We start from the raw sequence: 27,957 nt of genomic DNA, 5'->3' as shown, positions 1-27,957 counted from the left end.
CGCCTCCCAGCCTCCTGACCAACAGTTGAGCTCCGTCTTGCTCGGAGTCCCGCCCCTCGCCGATTGGAGCAATGGGCGTCCTTCGTCCGGCTCAGGGCCCGCCCCCGCCGCACGCCGGGCCGCGGGCCGCAGGGCTCGTTCCGGGAGGCGGGCGCAGCGGAGGCCAGTGTGGTCGGATCTCGGGCGGAGTCCGGTCCGGGGCCGCAGGACTGGGCGGGCTGCGAGCGGGTGGCCGGGGCGGAACGTCCGGGCCGTGGGGGAGGTGGGACCGACGTCTGGGCTGCGGCGCAGGGACACAAGGGGCGGCCGGGTGGTGTCCTGAGGCGGCGGACTCCGGCGCCGCCGGCTGCTGAGGGGCGGCTCGCGCCCCTTCCGGCCCGTGCTGGTCGGCGGGGCCGCGGGAACAGGGCGGGCCGCGCGCCGATCCAGCCCTGCGGCCCGCCATCGGTGATCCAGGCCTCCGGGCCGCGCGCCCGCCGAAGGGCTGCGGGTCCGGCCGCCATGTGTGGACCTTAAAGCGCCAGTCTTGAAGCGCTTTGACATCTCTGAAGGGCTTTGCGTTGCAAACTAAATCGAAGCTCTTTGTAGTCCCGGAAGCGCTTTGACATCTCCGAGGTAGCGCTGTGCAAACTGAAGCGTTTGGTAATCGCGGAAGCACGTTGTGGGCTTGGAAATCGAACCGGAGCCTTTAGTAAATCTTGCAGCGTTCTGACTTCTTGGAAGCGCTTTGGAATCGCAAACAGTCGAAGCGCTTTGGCATCTCTGAAACCTAGAGACCTGTGATGGGCAGTGGAAAGAAGGGGGAAAGGTCAGTAGGGCCAGCCCCTGGCTCTGACCTGGCTTGCCCTCGCCCCGGGGACCCCGAGATGGCGGGAGTGTGAGGACGGGTAGCTGGGAAGGGTGGTGTTGGATTCCAGCCCGCCTCTTTACCTTGCAGGTGCCCATGGCGTCGGAGAGGCGCAAGGTCAAGTACCACTGGAGTAGCACTTCGGAAGGGTGTTCCCGCAAGCGCAGCTGCCTCCGGGAGACCAGTGATGTGGCCCCCTCCAGACGGCCAGCCCCTAGCTCTGCGTCGCGTTCTGGAGGGGCCAGCAGCCCCAAGCGCCTGAAAGCCCAGAAGGAGGACGATGTGGCCTGTACACCAAGGTTGTCTTGGGACTCATCCCGCCGCAGAAATTCTTCCTCCTCTTCCTCCCATTCCTCTGGCCCAGGTGTGGACGGGGCTGCCTCCAAAGGCAGCCTGATTCGGAGCACACGGGCGTTCCTTTCCTCAGGGGGATCTCTGCGCCCTGCCAACCCCTCTCTAGAAGACATGGCTTCTCTAGAGGAGGAAGCCTGCAGCCTTAAGGTAGGTGGCAGCAACGCCTTGCAACCGGTGAAGCCCATTCCAGGTGGCTTGAGATATTGGGAATAGGAATTTGGGTAGAAAGAGGCTAAAAAAGATCATATCCTTTAAGATCTCTGGGGTCTTCCCAGAGCTCTCTTTTGTGCTAACATGGAAGACGAAGCCCTTGGTCAGGGGGTGGGCTAAAGTTCCTTAGAGAGATAGTTTTCAAACCTGGCTGCACTTTGTAACTACTTGGAAAGCTTTAAAATGCTTATGGCTGCCTCCCACCCTGAGTTAATTGGGCTAGGGTGTAGGTAGTCTGGGCTTCCACATTTTTACATGCTCCTCAGGTAATTGTAATGTGCATCCAGGTTGGAGAATCACTGCAGTAGTAGGGGGATTGCATGCTCAAGAGACACCGATGTATTTTAGTTGTAAATTGAAGGAATTGTGGTCTTGTACTTTGAACCACTCTGAATCACTGAACCAGGGAATAAAATTTGGTTCTGGGTGTGGCTTATCACCAAAGTTAGGGTTTCCAGCATATTGGAGTTCTGGTTGGTGGGGCCAGGGGCTTGTTTTGTAGGTTAAACGTTTTGTTTCATCAATGGGAACACACAGGAGGGTTTCTAAGTATTTCTACTTCACAGGAGGTACGTTTCCTTCACTCAGTCATTTTATATTAACCTCTTTTTAAAAAACGAATAAAATTTTCCCGGTGTGTGTGTGTGTGTGTGTGTGTGTGTGTGTGTGTAAGTGTAACGTGAGTCTCTTGTAAATAGCAGCAAATACAGTTCAGTCTCTTGTAGTCTGCTGTTTTCCTGTTAGAGTAGAGCGACCACTAGCTAATGTCACCGGCCATACTGTTCAAGCTTCATCCACTCATTCAATCAAGTTTTGAACAAATGTTTATCGAGGGCCTAACTTGTGCCAGGCAGTGTTTTAGTTGCTTGGAGTTCTTCAGTGACAAAACAAAGATCACTGCCCTCTTAGAGTTTGCATTGTAGGTTTTGGAGCTCTGGGCTTTAAAAGGTGAGGAGGAGTTTGCATGTAGAGGAATGGAGAAAAAGTCTATTTGGGGGAAGAGGGGCTGTCCCTAGAGAAAAGTTATTTTACAAACGCAATAAAAACAAGGTCCCAAGGAAAGTGGGTTTGTCTTTAAGTCTTTGCTCAGTGGTTTTCCATGTGGAACTGAGAAATGAGGCTGTCTTTGGCTTTTGATGCTACCTAGGGAACCTTGGATGAAGTGCCCCAGGTGTTTTCAGTGCGGCCCTGGAAGAACTCGTGTATGAGTGGGCACCTGGATTTTTTGTAATGGTGAATTTAAAAGCTTTGTCTTAATATTACTCATATGTAAATCAGGTGAATATGGGACTTTGCTCATACCTTGTCATTAATCCTTGATATAAGTTCAGTGGATTTGGTTACAGCATAAAATAATATTGTCATGCAGGGTGTCAGGCGGGGTCTCTGGTCCCACTCCCCACATAAAAATGCAGGATATGGCTAGGCCAAAAAGGAACACCTACGGAGCCATAGATAGGGGAGTCATACCACTATAGTCTGCTTCTCTCTGCAATCCGCGCTTGCTAGCTCAGCCACCATCTCCTTGCTAGCCCCCATTTTCTGTTAGCGTAACCACAGCAGTTATATTAGTGGCCAATGGCTCACTGGTTACAGAGAGCCTGGAAACTGCACTCCTGGCTCTGTCCCCACACTCCACCCCTACAGAGTCTCGCCTCACTATCTGCGCAACAAGCGTCATCCGCAAGGGGCCCTGTGCAAGGAGCCTGGAGGTGAATGCAATATCCTAGACACAGCCAGACTCTCTGGGCACAGCCAGGGTTTCTCAGAGCACCACCAGTGCTTCTGGGCACAGCCAGACTTCCTGGGCTCAGCCAGGGTTCTCAGGGCACTGCCACTCTCTCCAGGCCTCTCAGGGTACCATGCTGGAACAACAGCGGCTCATAGTCAAGGTGCTTACATATTCTCGACAACGGCCGGTCGAGACACAAAAGCAAACCTGCCAGTTCCACTACATGGTGGTATGTTCCCAAGCAAACAGTCAAGCGGTCCATTAAATTAGGGATGGAAGGCAATTCCCCACAGTCTATAGTCATTTGCCAGGGCTGCGCATTGGCCCCACAATGTGTGCCCTCCCCACAGGGCGAGGGCTCCAGGTCCTCCCCAACCTGGGGGTGAGGGCCTCAGCAAGAACTTCCCAGCCCACAGGGCCACAACAACCTTCTCTTTCTCCGGCCTGTGATGGTTAGGGAACCATCGACGTCTTCCCACCCCTCGACAGGGGTCCAGCTCTCCGGCAGCTGCTTCTCCTGGTCTTCCTGAGACTGAGTGTTCAGAGGCACAAACTGCTCCACCACTCTTCGGAGAGCTTTGGCTGGCACCGTACCCTGCTCGTTGCGCCATGTGTCGTGCAGGGTGTCAGGCGGGGTCTCTAGTTCCACTCCCCACATAAGAACGCAGGATATGGTGAGGCCAGAAAGGAACACCCATGGAGCCATAGATAGGGGAGTCACACCACTGTACTCCGCTCCTCTCTGCAGTCCTCTCTTGCTAGCTCAGCCACCATCTCCTTGCTAGCCCCCATTTGCTGCTAGCGCAGTCATGGCAGTTATATTAGTGGCCAATGGCTCACTGGTTACAGCTGACGGCCAACTAGCCACCGCTGACAGCCATCCAGTCACGGTTGATGGCCATTTACTACCCAAGTGAGCACCTTTCCACGTGAGAGCGAGAGGCTGGAAACTGCACTCCTGGCTCTGTCCCCACAGATATCAATTGATTAAATTTAACTTCAATGACAATTACAGGTAGAGTGAAGCCTGGTATTACCAGGTTTCTCCGAAAATAAGACCTAGCCGGACAGTCAGCTCTAAGGCCTTTTTTGGAGCAAAAGTTAATATAAGACCCGGTATCATACCATATCATATCATACCCGGTCTTATGTTATAGTAAAGTAAGATCGGGTCTTGTATTAATTTTTGCTCCAAAAGAGACATTAGAGCTGATTGTCTGACTAGGTCTTATTTTCTGAGAAATATGGTAGGAGGGGTAGAAAATTAATCTTGCTTAGTCTTTCAGGGGTGCTGCATTCCTGGCTCAGGCTGTCTGTCTTGCAGCCCTGGAACCCCAGTTTTAGGGCGTGGCCTCTAAGCCAGGTGTGTCTCATCCTAGCACGAACCCACTCTTCTCTCATTTAGCTCTAAGGGGCCTTGTTCTGCCAAAATCAATTTAATGGCTAGCTGTAGGGCAATGGCAGTCCAGGCTCGTCTCAGATGTCCTCATGTTCACCAATGCCTTGCTTTGGGTCAGTGAGCTCTTAAGGGTTCTTGTGTCCCAAGCACTCTGTCCGCTTTTGGAGCCATGAAATGGCGTCTAAGGAGCACACATGGTTGGAAAAGTCATGAGACTGTCTCATGATGTGTTATGGTGGAGCAAAGAGGCCAGAATGGAGTCTGGAGAGCTAGGTAAGGGACAAATTGCTGCAGGGTTTTATTAGCCAAGGAAATCTGGATTTTATTCTAAGCCATTAGAGTTTATACAGGACTACACAGAAGGAAGGCAGATTTGCATTTTTGAAAGATCACTCATCTCATGTTGAATGAAGTTAGAATGTGAGGATGTTGATATTAGTAATCCTAACTGTCCATCTCTAGCACTGCTAAGGGTTCTCCCTGGCGTGTGTGTGTTTGAAAACAAGGTGTACAGTACTTTACTCATCTTGATGAATTAGAAAGTGCCTCTTATCTTCCCGTCAGTCTGTACTTCTTCCCCCTGTCTCTGCAGTCATGTGTGAACTTCTTTGGCTAGTAAGTCCCAAGTCCTGACAGCAAGCACAGCGGGGGGCACTCACAAAAATGGTGTGTTCTCCCCTAGGTCCTGCCACTGTTCCCGCATCACTCTTCTGCCCACGCATCCACCTGTCCTGTTTGCTGGTGACTTTTGAGGGGCACATACTTGGCTTTGTGTGTGGTCACCCCTCCCACCTTCCCATTGCCTCAGCACAGAGGGCTCTGTGCCACGTCAGAATATTCAGGGGGCAGATACTTGGCTTAGCTCGTTGTGGCTGCTGCGACAAAGTGCCACAGACTGGGTAGCTTAGAAACAACAGACATTTATTTCTCACAGTTCTGGAGGCTGGAAGTCTGAGATCAGGGTACCTGAATGGTCAGGTGAGGGCTCTCTTCGGGTTGCAGACTTCTCATTTGTCCTCACATGGCAGGGGTCAGGGGAGCTCTCTTGGGGCCTCTTTATAAGAACACTAATCCTATTCATAATGGCTTCACTTTTGTGACCTAATCACTTCCCAAAGGCTCTACCTAATGCCAGCACCTTGGGATCAGATTTCAACATATGAATTTGGGGCGGGGGCGGGGAGGATGCATTCAGACCACAGCTAGACTGGGCATTTTGGAATCACGAGCGATCTCTGCTGGCCAGCCTCACAGCGTTTGCTCATTATCACCTCTAGGACAATTGTATGAGAGGTTTCCTCAAATTCTAGGGGTGGCTGATGACCTTTGTTTCTAGAGAAGGTTAAATGTGCCTATTATGAGCACCTTCACCTACCTTATATTTAGTCCTTATGACATGTAAATTTTTACATTCAATATGGAATAGGGAAGGAAGAGTGGAAGGGATAATTTTAACATTTATGATGTGATAGACCTTGATCAAATATGATTCTCAATGTTTGACCTATAGACTCTTATATAACCCTCAGAGTCTTGTGAAATACGTAGTATTACCTTTACATATCGGTTAACAATTATTTGAGCACCTACTATGCGTAGGCACTGGGAAAATGAGCCTCAGAAAGGTTAAGTACCTTGACCAAGGCCGTGCAGCTTGTACACAGCAGAACGGTGATGTCCTCTAGATCCATCTGACTTCAGAGCAGGGCTCTTTCCACGGCCGCCCTCTGGAGCCCTGCTCTGTCCTGGCCCAGTGTCCGCTGAGGGATGGAGAGATGAGGAAGGCAAGGGCCTCTCCTTGAGGAGCTCTTTGCAGGGCGACAGCCCACACGGAAGAAATCATGATGGATCTTCACTGTCGAATGCTACAGCTTCCACGTGTGATCCCGTTTCCTGCCTCTTCCCCTCGTGCTTGGCTGGAAGTCTTGTTTAGAGGCAAGATGTGCAACAAATAAGGCAGCGGTTGACAGACTGAAAAGTCATTCATCACAGTGCAGTGTGTGGAGTTTGTAATAGCGATATTTGAAGTACTAAGGGTCAGGAATGAGTGACACACCATAGGGCAATTCCTCACAGAAGAGGTGTCATTTGTGTTCTGGGGGACAGGAGGAAAGGACATTTCAGGCAACAGGAACAATGTGTGTCCAGAAAGTGTCAGGAAATATGGCTGGTCTGAAGTGCTTTGGCCACTACTTGTTCCTGTGCGTCCTCCTTCCCCTCCTCTCCAGCAGCTTCCTTCATTCCCCAGACACCTGGTGTGTGGAGAAAGGTAGGAGATGCTGCTGGGAAGGCAGGATGAGGGCCAGCCTGGGAATGGCTTCTGATGTCTTGCTCAGGAGTTTGGGATGTATTCTGTAGGCAAATGGAGAGCCATTGAAGGGTTTTAAGCAGCAGCGTGACATTCCCCTCACTGTAGGGAAAGGATGGGAGGGAGTAGGCAGGGAACTGGTTAGGAACGATTGAAGTTGTTCAGGCTCGCGGGGATGAGCGCTGGGATGACGTCACCACTTGATCTTTCCCTTCTGCCCCCAGAGATGCACAGTTCACCAAGCAGTACTGCCAGGAAAAAATGAAATCTCTCCTTTATGAAGCCAGGCCGTTTGTTTCCGCTCTAGTACTTTCTGTCTAATCTGTGCCTTTATAGCCTCCTGTCCACTGTGGAAACCCTTCTATGGTGATCTGGATTCACCTTAGTTCCTCATGGTGTTTAGCATCTCAGTCTTTGATACTGTTTCTCCATTTTCATATTTTTGCTACTCTCCCTTGGTTTCAGTATGTTAGGGAGAACTTGCATTTGAATCCGGGTTCTGCCACTTACAGTCCATGTCCCTTTCTGTAAAGAGGGGTGACAGCTATGGCAGCTCTGTAAATTGTAAGTCCATATGAAAATATAAAAGGTATGTTATTCTATTCTTAACCTTTTCCCCCACAGGTACAGTCCTGGTCTTCTCTGCCAGGTTTGCAAACTGGCGGTCCTTAGGCTTAGTGTGGCCTACTAGGTCCTCACAGTATTTAATGTAAAATTTTACAAAGTTCTCATTAAAAATATATGCCTCCAGTCCAAATGTCCACCTTGAACCCAAGACTTGAGTAACCTCCTCACCGTCCCCATTTTCTACTTCCTTTCCTGTTTTATTTTTCTCCCTGGCACTTTTCACTCTCTAACATACATACTGCTTTTCCTCTGGTTTTCCCTTCCCTCACCAACTAGAATATAAACTCCAGGAAGCAGGCATCTTTGTATGTTTTATTGAATGCTAAACCCTCAGATCCAGGACAGTGCCTGCTGCGCGTAGTAAGTGCTCAACAAATACTTGCTGACTGGATGAAAAATGCATTTAATTTGAGTAAAATCTGGTTTTACTTGAAAAACCAGAATCTATACCTCTGGGTGTGTCCTGCCAAGTGGCTGCTGGTGGCTTGAGTTGAGGAGCTGTTGCCATTCAGAGGTGCAGGGGCTCCTCAGTTTGCTGTAGACCACAGCGTCCCGGGTCATTTTACACCTGGCTTGGGGGAGCAAGCTAGGGGCAGCTTGGCCCACAGGCAGAGATGGGGAAGTCACGGAAGGGATGTTGGGCTTTAAAGCATAAAACGAGTGAAGCAAGGGTATTGCAAGCAGGGGGAAATGGGATGTGCCTGTGACAATGTATCAGGGTGTGATGGTCCGAGGATGGCAGGTGGTTGGTGGCAGTCAGAGAAGTGGGTAGCGAGAAGTGGGCTGAGAAGTTGTGGCTGTGTCCTGTAGGGCAGGCCCAGGGAACCTTCAAGTTTATTTTTAATATTTATTATTAGACTTTCTTAAATATGAAAAGGTATAAAGGAAAAAAAATGGCCCGTAACCTCCTTTCCCAGATAATCCCTGTAGACATTTTTAAAAAATATTTTGTTCCCTATAGACATTTTTAAAAATATTTTTTTCTTTTTCAGTGACAGTTGACATATAATATATTAGTTTCAGGTGTACAATATAGGGATTAGATATTAATGTAACTTACAAAGTGAGCACTCCAATAAATCTAGTACCCATCTGACACTGTGCATAGTTATTACAATATTATTGACTATATTCCCTATGCTGTACTTCACATCCCCATGACTGTTTTGTATCTACCAATTTGTGCTTCTTAATCCATAACCCCAAACCCCCTCCCATTTGGCAGCCATCAGAATGTTCTCTGTATCTATGTTTGTTTTGTTTGTTTTATTTTGCTTTTCAGATTCCACATATAAGTGAAATCATACAGTATTTGTCTTCCTTTGTCTGACTTATTTCACTTAGCATAGTACCCTCTGGGTCCATCCATGTTATTGAAGAAGGCAAGATTTCATTCATCTTTATGGCTAAGTAATATTCCACTGTTTATATGTACCACTTCTTTATCCATTCATCTGTTGATGGACACTTAGGTTGCTTTCATATCTTGGCTACTGTAAATGAACATATGGATGCATATCTTTTCGAATGAGTATTCTGTATTTCTTTGGATAAATACCCAGAAGTGGAATTACTGGGTCCTTCTTTGTTTCTTGTTATATGTAGCCTTTGTTTTAAAGTCTTATTTTGTATGGTGTAAATATTGCTGCTCCACCTTGTTTTTCATTTCTGTTTTCATGAAATATCTTTTTCCATTCCTTTCAGGCTGTGTGTATCTTTTGATCTGAAGTACGTCTTTTGTAGGCAGCATATGTAAGGGTTTAGTTTTCTTATCCATTTAGCCAACCTATGTCTTTTGATTGGAACATTTAATCCATTTACATTTAAAGCAAATTTTGATATATAGTTATTGCCATTTTAGTATCCCCATTTTTTATCTTTTCCTTTTCCTTAAAGAAGTCCCTGTAACATTTCTTGTAATACTGGCTTGGTGGTGATGAACCCCTTTAGTTTTTCTTGTCTGGTAAGCTCTTTATCTGTCCTTCGATTCTAAATGATAGCTTTTCTGGGTGGAGTAATCTTGACTGTAGGTCCTTGCTTTTCATCACTTTGAATATTTCCTGCCAATCCCTTCTGGCCTGCAAAGCTTCTGTTGAGAAATCAGTCTGAATGAGAGCTCCCTTGTAGGTAACTTAACTGCATTTCTCTTGCTGCTTTTAAGATGCTCTTTGTAATTAACCTTTGGCATTTTAATTATGGTGTGTGTTGGTGTGGGCCTTCTTGAGGTCATCTTATTTGGGACTCTCTGTGCTGCCTGTGCTTGTATGTCTACTTCCTTCACCGGTTAGGGAAGTTTTTCGTAATTATCTCTTCAAATAGATTTTTCAATTTCTTTCTCTCTTCTCCTTATGGTACCTTTATGATGCAAATGTTGTTAATGCTTGATATTGTCCCAGAGACCCCTGAAACTATCCTCATTTCTTTGTAATTCTTTCTTCTTTTGGCTGTTCTGATTGGGTGTTTTCTGCCACCATATGTTCCAAACCACTGATTCAATCCTCTGTTTCATCTAATCTGTTGATTCCCTCTAAGGTATTCTTCATTTCAGTTATTGTATTCTTAATTTCTGACCAGTTCTTTTTTGTGTTTTGTATCTCCTTTTTTAAAAAAACTTTTATTTAAGTGTGTTTTTCCAGGACCTATCAGCTCCAAGTCAAGTAGTTGTTTCAGTCTAGTTGTGGAGGGTGCAGCTCACACTGGCCCATGTGGGGATCGAACTGGCAACCTTGTTGTTAAGAGCACCGTGCTCTAACCATCTGAGCTAACCGGCAGCCCCTCTATCTCTATTTTTATGTTTCCTATCTCTGTTGACGTTCTCCCTGAAATCACATGCCCAGTGTTTTGAACTCTGCATCTGGTAGATTTGCTTGGCTCATTTTGTTTAGTTCTGTTTCTGGAGCATTGTTCTGTTCTTTCATTTGTCTCGTCATTTTGGCTGCCTCTCTGTATTTGTTTCTAAGTATTAGGTAGAGTGGCTATGTCTCCCAGTCTTGGTAGAGTGGCCTTATGTAGTAGGTGTCCCATGGGGTCCCGTGGCACAGTCTCCCTGGTCACCTGAACTGGATGCTCCAGGTGTGTCCCTTGTGTGGATTGTGTGTGTCCTCTTGTTGTAGTTGAACCTTGATTGCTGTTGACATCAATAGGAGGGATTGATCTTCGGGCTGATTGGTTGTGAGGACTGGCAGTGACCATAGTGGGGGAGCTGTTGTGCAGGGGCTGACACTGTGGAGTAGGACTCACGTTAGCAGGGCTGTGGTGCCTGCCCAGTGTGCCCTTTGTGGAGGTAGTTGGGTGGTGCTCTGATGTGATCTGAAGCTGGCTACCAGGTATGTTGGTTCTGGGGCCTCTTGGGAGGGGCTCTGGTGCAGGTCAGGGTCAGCTGTTGCCTGTGCCCTTCCTGGGGTCACTTGGTATGAGCTACAAAATGATCTGCAGATGGTTGCCATGAGTACTGGGCTTGGAGGTGCCTGGGAAAGACTAAGCTGTGAACTGAGGCTGGCTGCTGCTAGTGCTCAGCTTGGGGCTGCTCAGGAAGAGGTCCGGGGCATGCTAAGGCCAGATGCTGCTTGTTTTGGGGTTTGTGAACCTTTGATAGATTTTAGGAAAGTCCACAGCATGAGCCAAGACAGGCTGTTTGTATGGAAAAGCCACTGGAAGCAGCTTGGGTGGGCCCACAAGTTGGGTGGGGTGGGGTCTCAGGGAATCATCAAGGAGGGGCAAAGGGTGTTAGTTAGGTTGATGGAAACTCAGATTTGGTGCCTGCCTGCTTGTGCAGGCTGGGTTGGGGTGGGCTCAACAAAGGAACAGTGGCTTCTGCTAGCATTTCTGTCTTAGAGAAAGGTGCCTCTCCAGCCCTGCCCTGAAGCTGGACAATTCAGTTACTCCCTATATGTCCCTGGTGTCTGTCGAGTTGCTTCCCCAGTGCTGGAGCCCAGAGTGAGTGAGTCCATCAGAGAGTATGTTTATGCGCGTGCCCTTTGAGAGAACACCTGGGATTCCAGTAGACCTCTGCCTTACTCAGCCATAATCACCTCTGGATTTCACAGTCAGAAGTTATGGGGACTTATCTCCCTGGCACTGGAATCCTGGGCTGTGGAGCCTGGTGTGGGGCTGGGACTCCTCACTCCCCAGGGGGGACCTCCACAGCCGAGAAATCCCTCCTGATTTTTAATTGGCACATGTGGATGTGGGGCTAGCCCGTTCTGCGTCTCCATCCCTCCTACTAGTCTGGAAGTGGCTTCTTCTGGTATATCCTTAGTTATAGGACTTCTGTTCAATGAGACTTCAGGTGATTCTCAATGATGGTTGTTCTATAGTTTAGTTGTAATTTCGATGTGATTGTGGGAGGATGCGAGCACAGGGTTGACCTACTCTGCTATCTTGACCTGGAAACTGACAATTAAAACAACATGTTTAACATGTTAGAAAATTCAGAGATATTAAAAATAAAAGTAAAAGCCACCTTTTCTGTCCATCTCCCCAAAGTTAATAGCTGTCAACAATTTGAGTACTTCTAGGAAAAAAATATTGTGCCTATACTGCTATCTAGATTTATATATATATCCCAAAAGGCTTAATGATTTACTTTATAAACAAAGATACTATGTGCTTCTTGGGAAAAAAATTCAAATAATACAAGAAGCATATAAAATAAGAGCTTAAGCCTCTTATCCTTTCCCCTTGATCCCCAAAAATATTCATTAGAAACAGTTTGTTTTTCAGACTTTGTTTGCAAATGTATATGTGTAAGGCAGTTTTGTCATTTCAAACGTGAGATTACACTGCGCTTGTTAGCTACTTTTCACTCTTACTGTGTTGTGTGGACATCAGAGCTTCCTCATTCTTTTTAAAAGCTGTGTCGTGTTTATTTAACTGCTCCCTTATTGATGGACATCTCTTGGAGTAGACTGTACTTTTCCTCAGTAGAGGAAAAGGATTAGCAGCTTAGTGTGGAGTTCCTTTCTTTAATTATATGTGCATTTGAGAGGAATTTAATATAAACGAATTATAAGTGCAAGTTGTAGGGGCTGTAGAATGCCTTGGGATAGTGGTCAATCCAGGTCACAGCTGGGTGTGTGTGGAGTTCACTGCTTTTGGGATGGTTCTGGGGAAGCTTTAGGAGCATTCTTAAACCACGCTGGAAGTAGACTGGATCTGAGTTTCACAGCACATTAACATTGCGAGCAAATAGTCTAGCTTCTTCCCTGTGGACTCCTGGAATGAATGGGTACAGAGGGGCAAAGAAGAAAGGGGCTGAGACTTCACCTGTATTTGTGTTGAGATTTGGGGTCAGGGGGTAGTTAGGATCTCTTGATTGACTGTGGTGCAGTCTCTGGGAGATGGGGCACCTTCCAACGCCAAGATTTTGATTTGGGGGAAGGAGTTTGCAGAGAACTTCAGGGAGGCTCAGGGTATACCGTGTTTCCCCTAAAATAAGACCTAACTGGAAAATAAGCCCTAGCATGATTTTTCAGGATGACATCCCCTGAACATAAGCCCGAAAGCATCTTTTGGAGCAAACCTTAATATAAGACCCGGTCTTATTTTCGGGGAAACACGGTAGTGGGAAGCACACAACTCTCAGGAGTGAGGAGATCAGCGTCTACTCCTCACGGGGCGCTTGGGATTCTGTGACTCTTAGCTGTGGGATTGGGTTGCTGGTTTCGAGGGTCCCTTCCAGTACTGAAATGTTGATCTTCTGTTTTGCCTCTGTGTGTTCTGAAGGACGTGATTGTCCTCGCCCTCAAGGAGCTTGCAGTTTAGTGTTAGTAGACTGTTGATCTCTCAGCTCATTCCTTCCACTTCTGTATGAGGATATCTCATGAGCATGAGAAAGTGAATATTAAGAAATGGCAGTAGTTCAGTCTTGTGCACTGGCACTTCTCAGTGCATGGTATGGAAATCACTACGCAGAGAAAATCTGTGTCTTAGCCACTATTACTTTCCCTTTGATTGGCGGAGCCCCCACTGATTCTCATTTGCCAAGTGCTTCATGTATGAAATCACCCTTTCATGATCTTTGGTTTTTCTTCCAGGTTGATTCCAAAGATAGTTCTCGTAATTCCATGAACTCTGAGTTTGCAGCTGAAGCTGAGGGTCAGAGTGATACAATTGAGGATCCAAACAAAACTCAGAAAAAGAAGAGAGATAGACTTCGAGACCAAGGGTCCACAATGATCTATCTGAAGGCTCTCCAGGGCATCCTGGGAAAGTCAATGCCTAAAAGGAAGGGAGAGGCTGCCACGAGGGCAAAAGCAAGCACGGGAGAGCATCCCAGCCGTGGAGAAGTACCAACCAGGAGTGGTACTGTGTCTGCGCCTCCAAAAGAGAAAGAGTCAACCCCAGAGGTCAGAGTAAAGGAGGAGAAGGCTGTGCTGGAGAGGAGCAGCTTCTGTGACCGGAGAGTGGTGATAGACCCCCAGGAGAAACCCAGCAAGGAGCCTCTTGTGGAGCGAAGGACAGTGATTGACAAGTGCTCTCCACCCCTGGAGTTTTTGGATGACTCCGACTCTCATTCCGAAAGCCACAAGGTGCGTGTGCTCATGCCATCCCGGGGTTGTTAGTGCTCTTGGTAAAATGTAGTATTTGGTCTTTCTCGTTTGATCCTAAGTGGTACTCATTAGAAGCAGTACTTTACTTAAGCAGAACTCCAGGAAAAAATTGATGGTTCACTTTCAACATACCTTTCAGAGTTATTAAGAAACTTCAATTCAGTGCTCTCCTTGGTTTTTTTTTGAGGATTTATATGTTTGTTAGGATATGGGTTTGTCTGCTGTACAAAGGCCAAAATAACAGTGGCTTAAAGAAAATAGACGTTTGGCTTAAGGGGGATGGCGCCCCAGTGTCAGGGACCCTGGGCCTTCTTTCCTGCTGCTCTGCTGCTCCTCAGTGCAGTTTCCATCTAGTGGTCTGAGATGGTTACTCTGACAGGATTCTAGAGCACAGTGCATTGACTGACAGTCCCGCCAGCAGGACAGGGAGGAGAGAAACGTATACTCCTCTTTTAAGAGGTTGGCTCAGAAGTTGTCCACACGGTATCTGCTCAGATCTATTGAGAAGGATCTGCAAGAGAGTCTAGAAAATGAATTTCCATCTGAGCTGACTTACACCCAGACAAACTTCTGTTGCTATAGAAGGAGAGAATGACATTGGAGGGAAAGTAGTCATTTTTAACATAGCTTCTAATTGGGGGTGGGGAAGCCTTCCTCTGCCCTCATTTCTGCTCATCTTGTACTGTTGCTCCCCAGAAGCAGTCCCTTTCATCTCTTTTAGCTTTTTCTTCCATATTTCTAAGTAATTTTGCTTATTGGTTTTCCAATTGTAGACATCTGTGGACTTACTACTCTGGAAGATGAAAATTTAGTTTTCTGCATTTCAGTGGCACCCACACCCATAAATATATTCATTCCCTCCCCTTCCTGCAGCTCTCTGTGTTGTTGTCATACAATTTTTGATTAAATCTATTTAAGATTTATTATCATCATGTTCATTTTCTTTCTTGTAGAAGTTTGTTTTCCTTTGGGTTCATCAGTACTTTGGGCTCCCAATTGGATAGTTTTCTGTGTACCTATCACTAATTCATCCTCAAACTGCTAGTGCCACAAAATTGTTCTCAATATTGTCAAAGTAAGTAATTTGTCTCATTTTTTTCCTTGGAAGTGTATCTCCCTTAATTATTTTCTTAGGATTCCTTTTTTTTAGTTTTCTTTTTTTTTTTTCCTTCTCTGCTTTCTTTATGAGTATTTAAGGTGAGTGTATATAATGGCAATACTTTTTTGTTTCATTTTTGACATACTTAATTTCTAAGAACTCTGGTTTAGGTTTTTAAGTATTCCTTTCTTTGAACTCTTGTTTTGAGGTTATAATACCTTCTCTTGTTTCTCTGAGAATATTAATTATACATTTATTTTGAAGTTATCGTCTGCTTTCTACACTACTTTTTCTACTTTTTCTCTGAGTTTCATTCTGGTTCTTTGTTTTATTTCCTAAATATTTTGGTTTCTATCTTTTGTGGTAGGGCTTTCCTTAGATGTCTTGGCTATCTGTTCATATTTAAAGATGAAGCATTAAAAAGCTGATTGGAAGTTCTGAGTGCATGGATGGGCTTATCAGATGCTGGCTTCAGTGTAGAGTGGTGGCTTTGGGTAATTTTTTGGGCTCCCAGTTGGATCTGTAGCTTGATCCTCAGAGGCTGCCCAGTGTCTCCTGGGAGAAACCCTCCATTCTGCCTGGGAGGCACACATCTGGCTGCTGGTGCTCTGGGAGTCAGTTTGAGAGAGAGGCCTGGTTCTCACTGTTTAGCGTGTGATGGTCCCTCCACTTGTCTATGCATCTGTTGTCCCTGATTATTCTACAGGCTCCTTGGTTTAACTTTTCCAACTGTGAACCTTAGTCTTTTGCTGGGTGGGCAAAGGGCAGACCCACCTGTATAGGATGGGTGCAGGGAGCTGGAGATCGAACTTCACAGACTTCTAACTCATTCTCCTATTGTCATCTCCACCTTCACCTTCATTTTGAGAAGTCTGGTATCTCCAATTCCTGAGTCTTTTCTGGAATCCTGTAGTGTGAGTCAGCCTGTTTGTGGGTTTCAGGTTTTTGGCCATCTGTAATCCGCTTATCCAATAACTGTTCATTTCTCTGCTTTCTAGCATCTAAATTTTGTTTAATTTGCTTTGCTGTTTATTCTACTGTGTTTCCCTGAAAATAAGACCTAACCGAATGATCAGCTCTAATGCGTTTTATGGAGCAAAAATTAATATAAAATATTATAGAAGACCCGGTCTTATAGCAAAATAAGACTGGGTCTTATAATAATTTTTGCTCCAAAAGACGCATGGGAGCTGATCGTCCGGCTAGGTCTTATTTTCAGGGAAACACGGTATATGCTTTCTCTTTGTAGGTTTATGCCCTTTCAAGTCCATTTCCTATATTTTTCAAAGGGTTTTTTGTCAAAGCCCAAAATCAGTAGGGTTTGTAACTTATTCTTTCCACTAAATACATAAAGACTGTTTCCTGTGTAATGTACGTCATCATCTTGTTTGGCTGCTTAGAATTCCATTGTATGGATGACCTTCCCAAACTTATTATATACCCAGATTTCTATTTAACAGACTGAACATTGAGATTGTCTCTGTTAAGTATATATTTGGAGGCAGCGTGACATGGTAGGTAAGCATATGAGTGCTGGGATCAGATAGGTAGGGTTCAAATCTTGGTGCTGCTACCTGAACTATGGGCGTGAGAAAGTCATTTAACCTCTGGGAGCCCCAGTTTCTTCCTCTGTGTAAAAAGACATCGTTAAATGTTACCACAGATACGTGGAAGTTTTACAGGTTCAGCAAACTTTGTCTATAAAGGATAAATAATAAATATTTTAGGCTTTATGGGCAATATGGCCTCTGTTGTTAACTATTCAATTCTGCTGTAGCAGCATGAAAGCAACCATATTTAAGTGAATTGCCTGACTGTTCTGATAAAACTTTATTTACACCAACAGGCAGTGCGTTGAATTTGGCTTGTGGGCCACAATTTACTGAACCCTAAATTAACACGTGAAAACACTTTGCTCAGTGCTGAGTGTATAGTACCCTCAATAAATGTAACTTTAACTTTTGCCATATGGGCTTCAACCTAAGGCAGGCTTGATTATAGGTCATCTCCCACTTTCCCAAAAAGAAAATCCAAAAACCTTTTCTTGGCCAGCTTGACTATATAAAGCCTTTCAGGGACTCAGATGACACGATTGTAAGTCTGTTTATGGTATTTATTTCTAGTTACATGTGCATTGTTTCCCTTTTTTAAATTTTTGTTACACATGCATTTTTGAAATCACTTTTTCTCCCACTCTCCTGTTTTTTCCCACTTTCACATGTCATTAAACCTGTTCACATGTGCCTTTGACATGGTCAGAATTACATGGAGAATTAGATACAGATTCCTTGTCTCTGCTCTGGACTTATTGAATCACAATATCTCAGGGCCAGGTGGGCCTTAAAAAGCTGTGTTTTTATAAGGCCTGGTTCTGATGTGAAGCTAATTTCAGGAACCATTGTACCATGCAGTCTACAAATTCATTCAACAAATGTTTATGAGCACGCACTATATACCAGGCACCGTTCTGGGTGTGTGGGAGACCTCAGTGAAGAAAATAAAAGTTGGTGGCTGTGGAATTTACGATTCAGCAGTGCTAGTGTGATTTAACGCCATGCAGTTGTTCTAGTGACCGTGGTACCTGGTGGTGTCAAAGAACCATTTTATTTTGCTCTCAATTTTGAATCAAGAATTCAGGAATGTCTACATTGGGCAGGACTTGCTTGAGGGGGTCTCTCACGGGGTTCCATTTACATGTCAGGAGGGCTACAGTCGGAAAGCTCAACAGAGTTAGACATCCAGGGTGCTCAGCACACGTCGCGCGTTTGGTGCTGGCGCCTGCGTGTGGCCTTCAGTGTGTGGTCTGGGTGGTGACTTCCTATGTGGGGTGGCTTCCCCCCGAGGGGCGAGCTGAAAGAAGCGGGGGAAGTAACAAGGCTGTCTGGCCTCGCTGTGGGAGTTGCATAGTATCTCACTGCTGCATTCTGTTGGTTACAGGTAAGTCACTAGGTTGGCCCAGGTTCGAGGGGTCACACATCCCACCTTTCAGTGGGAGTAGTGTCAGGGAAGTTGAGGACACATCTTAAAGCTGCCACAGTGGTGTGGTTTTTGCATTTGGAATGTATTAGAGACATGTTATTAGAGATGAGATGCCTGGCACTGCTTTTATCCGAAATCCCTTATTACGTAGTATGTTCTAGAGAGCAGTTTTTCTCAAAGAAGGGTCAGTTAGAAAGGAATGCAGGTATCGCATCCCCTTTAAGGATGGTATTATGAGTTTATTCCCTGAACATGATTTGACTATTCACAGCTGTAACCTGGCTCACTTTCTGGAAATTATAAGGAAATCAGGTGACAAAGTGAGCTAACGAGCCAGTGCAAAGCCTTCACCATGGCCAAAAAACAAGCCAGAGTTTATGTTGTACAGCGGAGCGAGTATGGGAGGCTGTCTTCACACAGGAAGGCTCACCCTTTGTTGTTTCTCTTCTGCAGCCTAAAGAAAGGGAGGTGGTGATAGAACACACCTCTTCTGGAAGCGACTGGTCCGATGTGGATGACGTCTCCTCAGTCAGATTCTCTCAGGAGGAGCCTGTCTCACTGAAACTCTCAGCAGTTCCAGAGCCTTCTGCCTTCCCCACGGACTATGTCATGTACCCGGCCCACTTGTATAGTAGTCCTTGGTGTGACTATGCTAGCTATTGGACCAGCAGTCCCAAGCCTTCTAGCTACCCCTCCATGGGCAGCAGCAGCAGCGACACATTGCAGGCTGGGAGGGGCAGCAGGGGCCTCCTGAGTGATTATTCCCCCAGTTCTACAGTGAGCTCCCAAAACGCCTCCAGAGACTTGGAGGCGACCGAGGAAGGCAGATCCCAGAGTTCTCGTTCATTTCGTTTCTCCAGAAGCTTCGAAGAAGAGGTCAAGGAGAAAAGAGCATTCCAGGAGGAAATGCCACCCCGTTCTTGTGAAGGACACACATCTAGCTCCCTGCCCAGGAGCCATCGGGAGCCAAGTCTGGAGGAGGGTTTCATTGATACCCATTGTCACTTGGACATGCTCTATTCTAAGTTGTCTTTCAAAGGGACCTTTAGCAAATTCAGAAAAATTTATAGCAGCTCCTTCCCTAAGGAATTTCAGGGCTGCATCTCTGACTTCTGTGATCCCAGGACACTGACAGATTGCCTGTGGGAGGAGCTGTTGAAAGAGGATCTGGTTTGGGGGGCTTTTGGCTGTCACCCTCATTTTGCACGTTACTACAGTGAGAGTCAAGAAAGAAATCTTTTGCAAGCTTTAAGGCACCCCAAGGCTGTGGCATTTGGGGAAATGGGTTTGGATTACTCTTATAAGTGCACCACGCCTGTCCCAGAACAGCACAAGGTAATGAGGTTCTCTTTAGCTCGCTTACGGTTTTCATTCCTCTTTTAGTTATTGTAATCGAACAATAAGGGTTCTATTTTGGGAACTAAAGAATTTAGAATCCCGAAAAATTTAATTGCTCGTATTCAGACCATGATGTTATTTCTCAAATTCTTCACCAGCTATTTCTTTCAGCTTTGTTATGTGAGAGCGGCGGTATAGGGTACTTCATGACTTCTTATGACTAACGATGCAAGTGTCAAAGCACTTGTTTTCCTTCCTTCTTGGGAAGCAACAAATGTTGTATTTGTTTAATTAAATAATATATTTTTATTCTGATTTTAAAGTTAAGTATGCCCATTGCAGAGTATTTGGGAAATACAAAAAGGTGTAAAGAAGATCATTTCTCATTCCACCAGAGATAACGACTATTACCATCTTAATATTTTTCCCTCCCAGTGTCTTTTGAGCATGGAGATTTGGCAGGATAAGAGTAGTTGTAGCGTTTTAATGGAAGTTTCTGATTTAGAAAAGAGCAGGACAGGGAGAACTACCCTCCCACTTCATCACTGCCTGCATTGCCAGGCGACTTTGCTGTGTGCTGCTGACACCTGTTAGTTAGGTCTGGGTCTGCACGCCTCACAGGCTCCAGGCCTCAGCAAGTGTGTGTGGATTCCCGCCTGGGCAGTTTGGCACACCAGCTGTCCCTTTGGTGTGGTCACCAGCCTCCATAGTGCATTGATACTGGCGTGTGTGGTGAACTGCGAATTAAGAGAAACACTCTTCCAGAGTAATGGTTTCTTTGTTTTCCTTTGATCAAAGAAAATTCAGGGATGGTGTGATGGTCTCCTGAAGCAGAAGGCTCCAGATCTTTATAGCCCTTTAGGAGGTGGAGATTTTGATTTGAATACAATTGTCCGTGAGAGCCAGTAAGCATGCCAGGCTTCACAGTTAATTTCCATAAGAAACAGCCTCAGGTGTGCAGATATGTCCAAAGCATCTTCTTTCAGATGAGTTTGCTGGGACTTATTAAGGTTACTAAGTTCAGAACAGAGTGATTTTGACCTGAGGATCTACATTTAGACAGGTGGGTGAGATTTTATTTGTGTGAATGTTTTCAGTTTTTGACTTAATTAAATTGTTAGTATAAGTAGTGTTCTACTCAGAATTAGGTGTGTTCTTTACATTCAAACAACCTCTTGCCTATCCAGAGTTCCTTTTCATTACTAGTAACACTAGGAAGCTTACAATTTCTGGTTTGAGGTGGTAACTTAGCCAGAAATGAATGGAAAAATGGCTAAATCTGAAGACAGGAAAAGATAGATTTTTAAGAAAGACAAATACTTAATATTCTGCTTTCCCAACTGGTTTCTATGGCTCAGGGCAGGTGTGGTATGGAAAGAGGAACAGTTTGAAAATGTGTACAGTAAGGTGACTGGAAGGAGACAGAGGAGTATTATGCTTAATTGTATAGATGATGTTTATTGAATGCCTACTGTGTGCCAGGAAGTATGCTAAGTATTTCACAGTAACTTTTCTCTTTATTAAATCATCGTGGTATCAGATCTGTACATAGAGGTCTGTCCCTAGGGCGTGCCACTGCACAACCAGACTTGCAGTTGTAATACAGGGTGATAAAAAGAATCTTGCAGTATCACGTGGCTTGGTGAGATGGGATTCAAGACTGGAAAATGGCCATGCAGAGGAAATAAACTGCTGGCAGGGGGAGGGCAGAACTGCACGTAGAGGAGAGGAAGGTAAGATTTTTCTTAGAGCACTAGATGCTCGTTGGCTGGATGGAGGAAGTGGAAGCCATGTTCTTGAAGTAAATCTCAATTTGGGCGGCTGCACTAGTTGGATGTCTGCGGGGAGTCACATTGGCCTAAAAGCAGAGTGGTTGGCAAATTCTTGATGTGTCCTGCTGAATATTTTCTCTGAGAAAGGAAGAAGAAAAACCTATAGAAGGACCATATTTTGCCAAGTGAGAGAGTGCCAGCTCTGGCTTGTTATAAGAAAGAGCTTGATTTCTTTTACCTAATATTTTGCGGAAGGATTGGAAAATAGAGAAAAGCAAAAGAATTGAGAAAAAATATCACTAGTTATCCTGCTACCCAGAGCAAACCACTGTTAACTTTTCCTTGTCTGTGTGTTCATTGATTTAACCATGGACCTTCCTATTTCATTCCTAAGAGTTAGGTCCTGGATCGTTTGTGTGTGGGTTGCACACATCAGCCAGTATGACTATCAGAACTCTTGGTTTCTGGAGTTCCCAAGCCAGGGTGAATAGACTCCTCCTGCTGAGCCAGGCGGCTTCTGTCTGTACTTGTGTTTGACCGGAGTTAATTACTGAGGTAATGAGTATGCAAGAGCTGCCCAGGGCCACCCACAGGAGAGACTGATGAACTCTGCAGTCCCTGGAAATAATGGATCAGTGGGGAACCCGAGCTCATGCAGGCAGAAGAGAGTAATTATGCTGAGTAAATAATTCATCTGCACTTCATTCACTCCGGTTCTTTTTCATTTTTCATCTGCGTTGCGCTAGATAGCTCCAACCCAGCCAGAAGGTCCCGCCTGCTAACAACTCTTCCATTTAACGTTTTTGAAATTCAGATGTGTTTTACAAAACATTGTATTTTTAATGCTATTGTCCCTTAGAGAATCACAAGCGATAATTGGTGGCAAGTCTTACAAACATCTGTCATAGAATCAAGGAAATGTGTGTGTTTGTGTGCTTTTTAAAAAAGAAATTAGGAAACTTAAAAAAAGAAATTGTTTTGAATGATTTTTCTACTTGTGGAAATATTCTTGTTTCATTAAATATACTTTGAAAACTACACTGTTTAAACCCTATGGCTGTAGTAGTTTACCCTAAGGAATAATTGTTTTATAAGCAGGAATTGCATGTTGGAATTAGAATCTCCTGCAACTTCCTGCCTCTGTAGGGGCCCAAGGAGGGCAGATGTGTTGGGGAGGGATCCATCCAGCTGTAGATATTGCATCTAGTCCGTCTTTAAAGCCCCTACCAAGCATTCTATGATTTTGGTTCTTATGGTCATTTCCCTTTAGTTGAAAACAGAGATTAAGCAAGAGTTACATCAGAATTGGTATTGGCTCAATGCTACTATTTTGAGAAGAGGTAGCACAAGTGTTAGACTTGAAAATATCATTCTCAACTGAATATCACCTGACTCAAATTACAAAAAGCATCTTATACGATATTAAAAATGCAAACATGAATTATATTCCACAATTGAAAAAAACTACTCATGGAAACATTAAGTTTAAGATGAGGTAATTTGTAATGAATTAATATTTTTGTTCTTTGTTCTAAACCTGAACTTGTTAGAGGAAAGAATTAAGTTCTAGCCCTACTTTTTTCATTTAAGTACTTAACAATACATGTATTTTACTAATGAAGATTTAAAAATAGCTAGAGTTAAAAAAAAAAGACAAAATATAGTGTATCTGTAGGTATTCACCTAAAAGAATATCTGATTGTGGTTGAATGGAGAAAATACATGCAGTATTTATTCTTTCAACAAATATTTGAGCACCTTCTGAAAGCTAGGCATTGTGCATATAGCAAGGGTGCCAAAAAAATGTATACGAGTAGACACTTTGGTCAACGTTGCTCAAGCAGTAGTTAGCCTTAATCAGAAGTGTCTGGAAGCTGACTGTAACCACTTTGAGCACCTCTTGTAATTGCAGAAGTCAATGTGACTTGTATTCATCTTTTGTTATTGGTATATATTATTACAATTTTAGTACAGTTTTTTCCTTTCTTAAAATGTGTATACATTTATTTTGGTGCGTGTGCACGCGCACACACACAACTCTGCCTAGGAGAAGGTGTGGAAGGTGATTACCTCTTGGGAGTAGAGGTGGAGACAGGAGAAGGACATTGAACTTGTACTTTATGTTCCTGAGCCACGCCCTGCCCCTGCAGCGCTAAATGAACATTGCATAGCGGTTGCTCTGTGGGCTGCCTGGGTTCAGAATTCAATGGTGGCCCTACAGCTTCCCAGCTGCATGTTACTTGACCTCACTTGGAGCCTCAGTTTCTTCAACTGCATGATGGGCTAAGAGCAATACCCATCTCAGGGTGCTTGTGAGGACTACAGGTTATAATGCACCTGAAGTGCTTTGAGCTCTACCTGGCTCAGTAGTAAGACCCAGTAAGCCTTAGCTATTATTGTACATTATAGTTTAAAAACACAGAGTTGGAGACGTGGGGCTGCCCATTGGACTGGCTGTTCTGGAGGTAACAGACTTCTGAAGTGGCCCTAACCTACCAGTGGTGTCACTTTGTCTTCTCCCAGGTATTTGAGAGACAGCTGCAGCTGGCCGTGTCTCTAAAGAAGCCCTTGGTGATCCACTGCCGAGAAGCTGACGAAGATCTGCTGAGCATCATGAAAAGATTTGTGCCCTCAGACTACAAGATCCATAGGTCAGGAGGCTGGGGCTTCAGTGGGCAGATGAAATGAACACCTCCCTCTGTCTAGGATGTTACTTGGGAAAATGAAAACTCAGTAGGAGAACATGGATAATAGTACATATTTATGTAGTATTTTTTTCTAAAGATTAAGTATTAGGGTGAACCATATGAAGTTTCTGATATTTGGCCATTTTTTACTTACAAAAGGGCAACTTCATGTGGTTTGACTAATACCCTCAATCACCATTGAGCAAGAAGGGGGCCTTTCGTGACCCCTGGCCCAGGTGGCAGGCTAGAATGGAGTCTCAGTTCTCAGAAATGAGCAGTATTGATCTTGGGAGAGGCTGCTGTGAGGTCTAGTGACTTAGCACACAGAGAACATTCCAGAGCGACTGAAAAGAAATTGGCCTGTTTTGAATTTGAAAGCTCATTCAAGTCCAGGCTGTGTTTTATCTGAATGGTGTCTAGGGCTTCTTAAGTTCAGTTTGGTAAACTCTCTGATCTCCAACTGTGTGCCCGTCCTGGGCATTGACTTGGGGGCAATCGGGAGGATTGTGGGAGACAGATAAGTCATCTGCTGACTTGGAGAGAGAGTGTGGAGCTGAGGTGGGCAGAAGGTGCTGGGAGAGCCAGAGGGGCCATTAGCTAAGCCTGGCCAGAAAGCGGTCAGCAGGCAGGGCCTGGGCTGGCTCTTCCAGCACAGGGTGATGGGTGAGATGTGTTAACTGAAAAAGCGGAGTGTCGAGCCCAAATCAGGTCTTGACAGGTGGGTGAGGGGGTGGGGCTGTCAGGCCTCTAGGCCATGTCTTTTGGGTGATGAGGCAGAGAGTGACGCCTCTGACCTGGCTGTGGTAGCACCTACCACAGAAGAGTCCCAGCCACTTGGCCCTTCTGGGTTGGTTAGTTGGATTTTCAATGCTTCCTTTGGGCTGACTTGAAAGGAACACTAATGGATGGTAGGTAGACAGGGCTAAGATGGTCCAACGAGGTGTGGCTGGAGGAAACCCTGAATTTTCAGATTGGTTAACAATATATATATTGTACTAGGACATGAGCAGCCATTAAGAGAAGAAAATTCACCTGTAGTCCTACTCCCCGATATTTTTTCCCCCCTTGGAGTTCATTTGACTACATGGACATATTGTTATCTACTGTACTTGTAATCTTAGAGGGGGCACAGTTTTCAGTTCTGCTTCTCGTTCCGTGTTATGAGCATACCTTACCCCTGTACTGTTGCTGTATATTCTTTGTGGTGATTATTTCAAGTGGCTGTATAGTATTCTGTGGTGTAGTGGGGTGATTGGTGAGCCTCACTCACCAAGAGTCAGGGTGGGTCTGACTGTGTTAGAGCCAGCTCTCATTTATGTTTACTGTGGAGTCCTCCCCTTGGAGGCAGTCATTTTATTCCTGGAAATGTATCCACAGAAAATGATTTAAAAGGGGTAATATGTTTAGAGGGCGTGGGGGGTGCGGCTACAATGTGGATTCTGAGAGCGCTGATCTGGACTTCTCCTTCCAGGCATTGCTTCACTGGCAGCTACCCGGTCATCGAGCCCCTGCTGAAGCACTTTCCCAACTTGTCTGTGGGCTTCACGGCCGTCCTGACGTACTCCTCCGCCTGGGAGGCCCGGGACGCTCTGAAACAGATCCCGCTGGAGAGGATCATCGTAGAAACTGACGCCCCCTACTTCCTGCCTCGACAGGTAGGGGTGTCTGCAGGCTGAGTTGAGGCCCTGAGGAGAGGGTGGGGCGGTGGGTGATCACCCTTACAAGGTTTGCAGGGCCAGAGCTCCAGTGACTTCCAGGTCCCACCCTTGGCTGTGTAGATGTCTCCTTGTTGTTGCTCTGCAGAACCAAAAGTCTAGGGGGCTGAGAAGCTGAAGGGTAACCACTCTCTTCCAGGCAGTGCAAAGCCCTACCCTGTAGAGGGTAGTCCAAGGAAGCGTGGGACCCTGCTCACCCAGAGCCCCCCATGACTAGGACTCTCCCTGCACCTGCAGGTAAAGGGGTCTCTACAGGGCAGCCCCAAAGAGGTCCTTACTGGGGAAGGGCCGGGGAGGGAGCTCTGTGTAATGACTGTGTACAGAAGGCACAGCGATGTTCTGAATGCTTGATGTCTTCCAGGTTCCCAGAAGCCTTTGCCAGTACGCCCACCCGGGCCTGGCCTTGCATACAGTTCGAGAGATTGCCAGGGTCAAAGATCAGCCGCTCTCCCGCACCTTGGCCGCTCTGCGTGAGAACACCAGTCGCCTCTACAATCTTTAAGCAGAGAGACTGCAGTCAGGAGTCTCGCATAAAAGGTCATAAAATTCACATGTATGTTTTTTAAAAATCAGGACAAAAATGTCTTTTGCTGCATTATCTTAATGACCAGCATGAGCATTAAGCCTGATTTGTCTTGAGTGAACTTGGTTTGGAAACTTATTTTCTCTTCTCTGCCCTCCAGGATGACCAGTGGCCTGACAGAACATGGGCTGGGTTTCAGCTCTGCCCGGGTCCGAGGACGAGGACGTGTTTGGAGAGCCCACTGGAAGGGAGAAAACCAGGCGGGAGGCAGGGTGTTTTCCTTGAAACCTCATCATAAGGCTCTGCTTCTGGCTACTGGGTGGGTGGGTGGGGTGCAGTGGAGTGGGATGAGGGGTAGGGTTTGCCTCCCAGCTGCAATGCTCCAGGGCAGTCAGGGAAGAAGAGAAAGACTGGTAGGAGGGTGCAGCAAGTTTGCCAGCCCAGGTCCCTGTCCTCTGCAGCCTGTGTGTTTGAGCAGTCTGTGAATAAAGTCACCCTCCTACTCGTCTAAGCACATGCCAGTGTGTAACTTGGTTCCTGGTCTCCGTTCTAAGAATGAATGAACTAGTGGGAAATCTCCTGTGGGGGACCTTTGCTGGAGACCCGTCTCAGAGGTTTATTTTCCTGCAATCAGTGGAGTCACCCCTCTTCCTTCCCTGGATAACTGTTCAACGTGGCTGTTGCTGTGTCAGCTCTGCATCGGCGCAGGTGGAAGGACCTCAGCTGCTGGTCTCCCTGGTTCCACTGCTATTGATACAGAGGGGCGCTCGTTGTCCAGGGAGAGTCCTGGCTGATGCAGGTCTGGACAGATTGGGGGACACAAGGAAGAGGCTTTCTGGAATGAGGACCCCAAAGAAGGTGTTTCCACTCACTCCCTGCCCCCCCAGGGCTGCAGCTCGGGTGTGTTAAACTGATAAGGGTCCAGTTTGCAGCAGAAGCCACCTGCTAGTGTGCTGTTGGGGTCCCAGTTGCCTTTGTGCCATTTTTGCCCCCTTCTGGAACACTGGACCAGGAGTACTCCTGTTTCAGCGCTTATGATAGGCCCTCATGTTCCCCCCCCAGGTGGAGAGGTAGACCACTGTAATTCTCCAGGGCTCTGCTGGGGCCACTCAGCCATGTTCTATTGCCCATGCAGAACAAGCAGGGCTGGTGTCTGTGAGTCTCTCGGGCACCCTCGTGTGTGTGTGTGTGTGGGGTCTCCCTTGCCTTTGCCTCCTCTGTGTCCTTTCTCCATGTTGGAAGTGAAAGCGTCTCCTTTGGCTTTTGAGCAGCTAGGTCATGTCAAGTTTTGAGCCGTGTTCTCCCTGCTGGTGCCTTGTGAAGATACATTCATTACAGGCCCTGGAAGGTTATAATGTTCAAGGATTAAGTGCGGACTCTGCACTTTGTCCAAAAGGACCCTTTACCCCAGTCTCCTGCAGTGAAATAGGTCACCCTGAGTCCCGTGTGTGTTTCTTAGAGGCCAGTAGCTTAAATGTAAAGTCCATCACTTACGCTGAGTTTCTCTAGGTGTTTTTGGAAGGTGCATTGGAACCTTGTAAGTTAAAAGGGAGTGGACTTACCATGTTTTATATTTGGTATTTCTGTCTTGCCCCTGTACACAAGTTGCTGGCCTGGGAAGTAGGCTTTGATTCACTGTCGACCTTCCATGGGTTAGCTATGTATTGTCTGTGCCTCAAATTTGGCAATGTGGGGAATCGGGGGCTCGTTCTGCTTGGAAGAGTTTGGGGACTGCTAAGTATTGAGTGCTTTATTGTCACCCAAATGAACTGCAGCATTTCCCTCTCCTTGACCACAAGCCCTGTAAGTCAGTACT

At 46.0% G+C, this 27,957-nt stretch overlaps 1 protein-coding gene across 2 annotated transcripts; it reads left to right on the top strand.

Moving 5' to 3' along the window:
* Window positions 1-97: 97 nt before the first annotated feature.
* Window positions 98-26,657, top strand: TATDN2 (TatD DNase domain containing 2). Of its 2 annotated transcripts, none has more exons than XR_002137438.2 (8): window positions 98-808; window positions 938-1,348; window positions 13,513-14,007; window positions 18,560-19,441; window positions 23,740-23,867; window positions 25,375-25,558; window positions 25,758-25,855; window positions 25,980-26,116. XR_002137438.2 is itself a non-coding variant. In XM_019732669.2 (8 exons), the coding sequence occupies exons 2-7, from the start codon at window positions 944-946 to the stop codon at window positions 26,118-26,120; spliced, it is 2,235 nt and encodes a 744-aa protein (XP_019588228.2). In that variant the 5' UTR covers window positions 98-808; window positions 938-943; the 3' UTR covers window positions 26,121-26,155; window positions 26,302-26,657. The 2 variants fall into 2 exon arrangements, 1 of the variants encoding a protein (XP_019588228.2); XM_019732669.2 differs by lacking the exon at window positions 25,758-25,855 and adding an exon at window positions 26,302-26,657 and having other exon boundaries at window positions 25,980-26,155.
* Window positions 26,658-27,957: the final 1,300 nt, after the last annotated feature.

The sequence above is a fragment of the Rhinolophus sinicus genome, linkage group LG10, assembly GCF_036562045.2.
Source record: "Rhinolophus sinicus isolate RSC01 linkage group LG10, ASM3656204v1, whole genome shotgun sequence".
Lineage (NCBI taxonomy): Eukaryota > Metazoa > Chordata > Mammalia > Chiroptera > Rhinolophidae > Rhinolophus > Rhinolophus sinicus.
Note: the sequence above shows the minus strand (reverse complement) of the source record. Positions and strands in the feature narration are given on the sequence as shown.

Bases quoted from the DNA above. Each gene is read 5' to 3' on its own strand.
- TATDN2 (XM_019732669.2), top strand. From the start codon at position 944: ATGGCGTCGGAGAGGCGCAAGGTCAAGTACCACTGGAGTAGCACTTCG. The intron at 1,349-13,512 runs GTAGGTGGCAGC...TTTTTCTTCCAG, and splicing joins AGGAAGCCTGCAGCCTTAAG to GTTGATTCCAAAGATAGTTC. The intron at 14,008-18,559 runs GTGCGTGTGCTC...TCTCTTCTGCAG, and splicing joins CTCATTCCGAAAGCCACAAG to CCTAAAGAAAGGGAGGTGGT.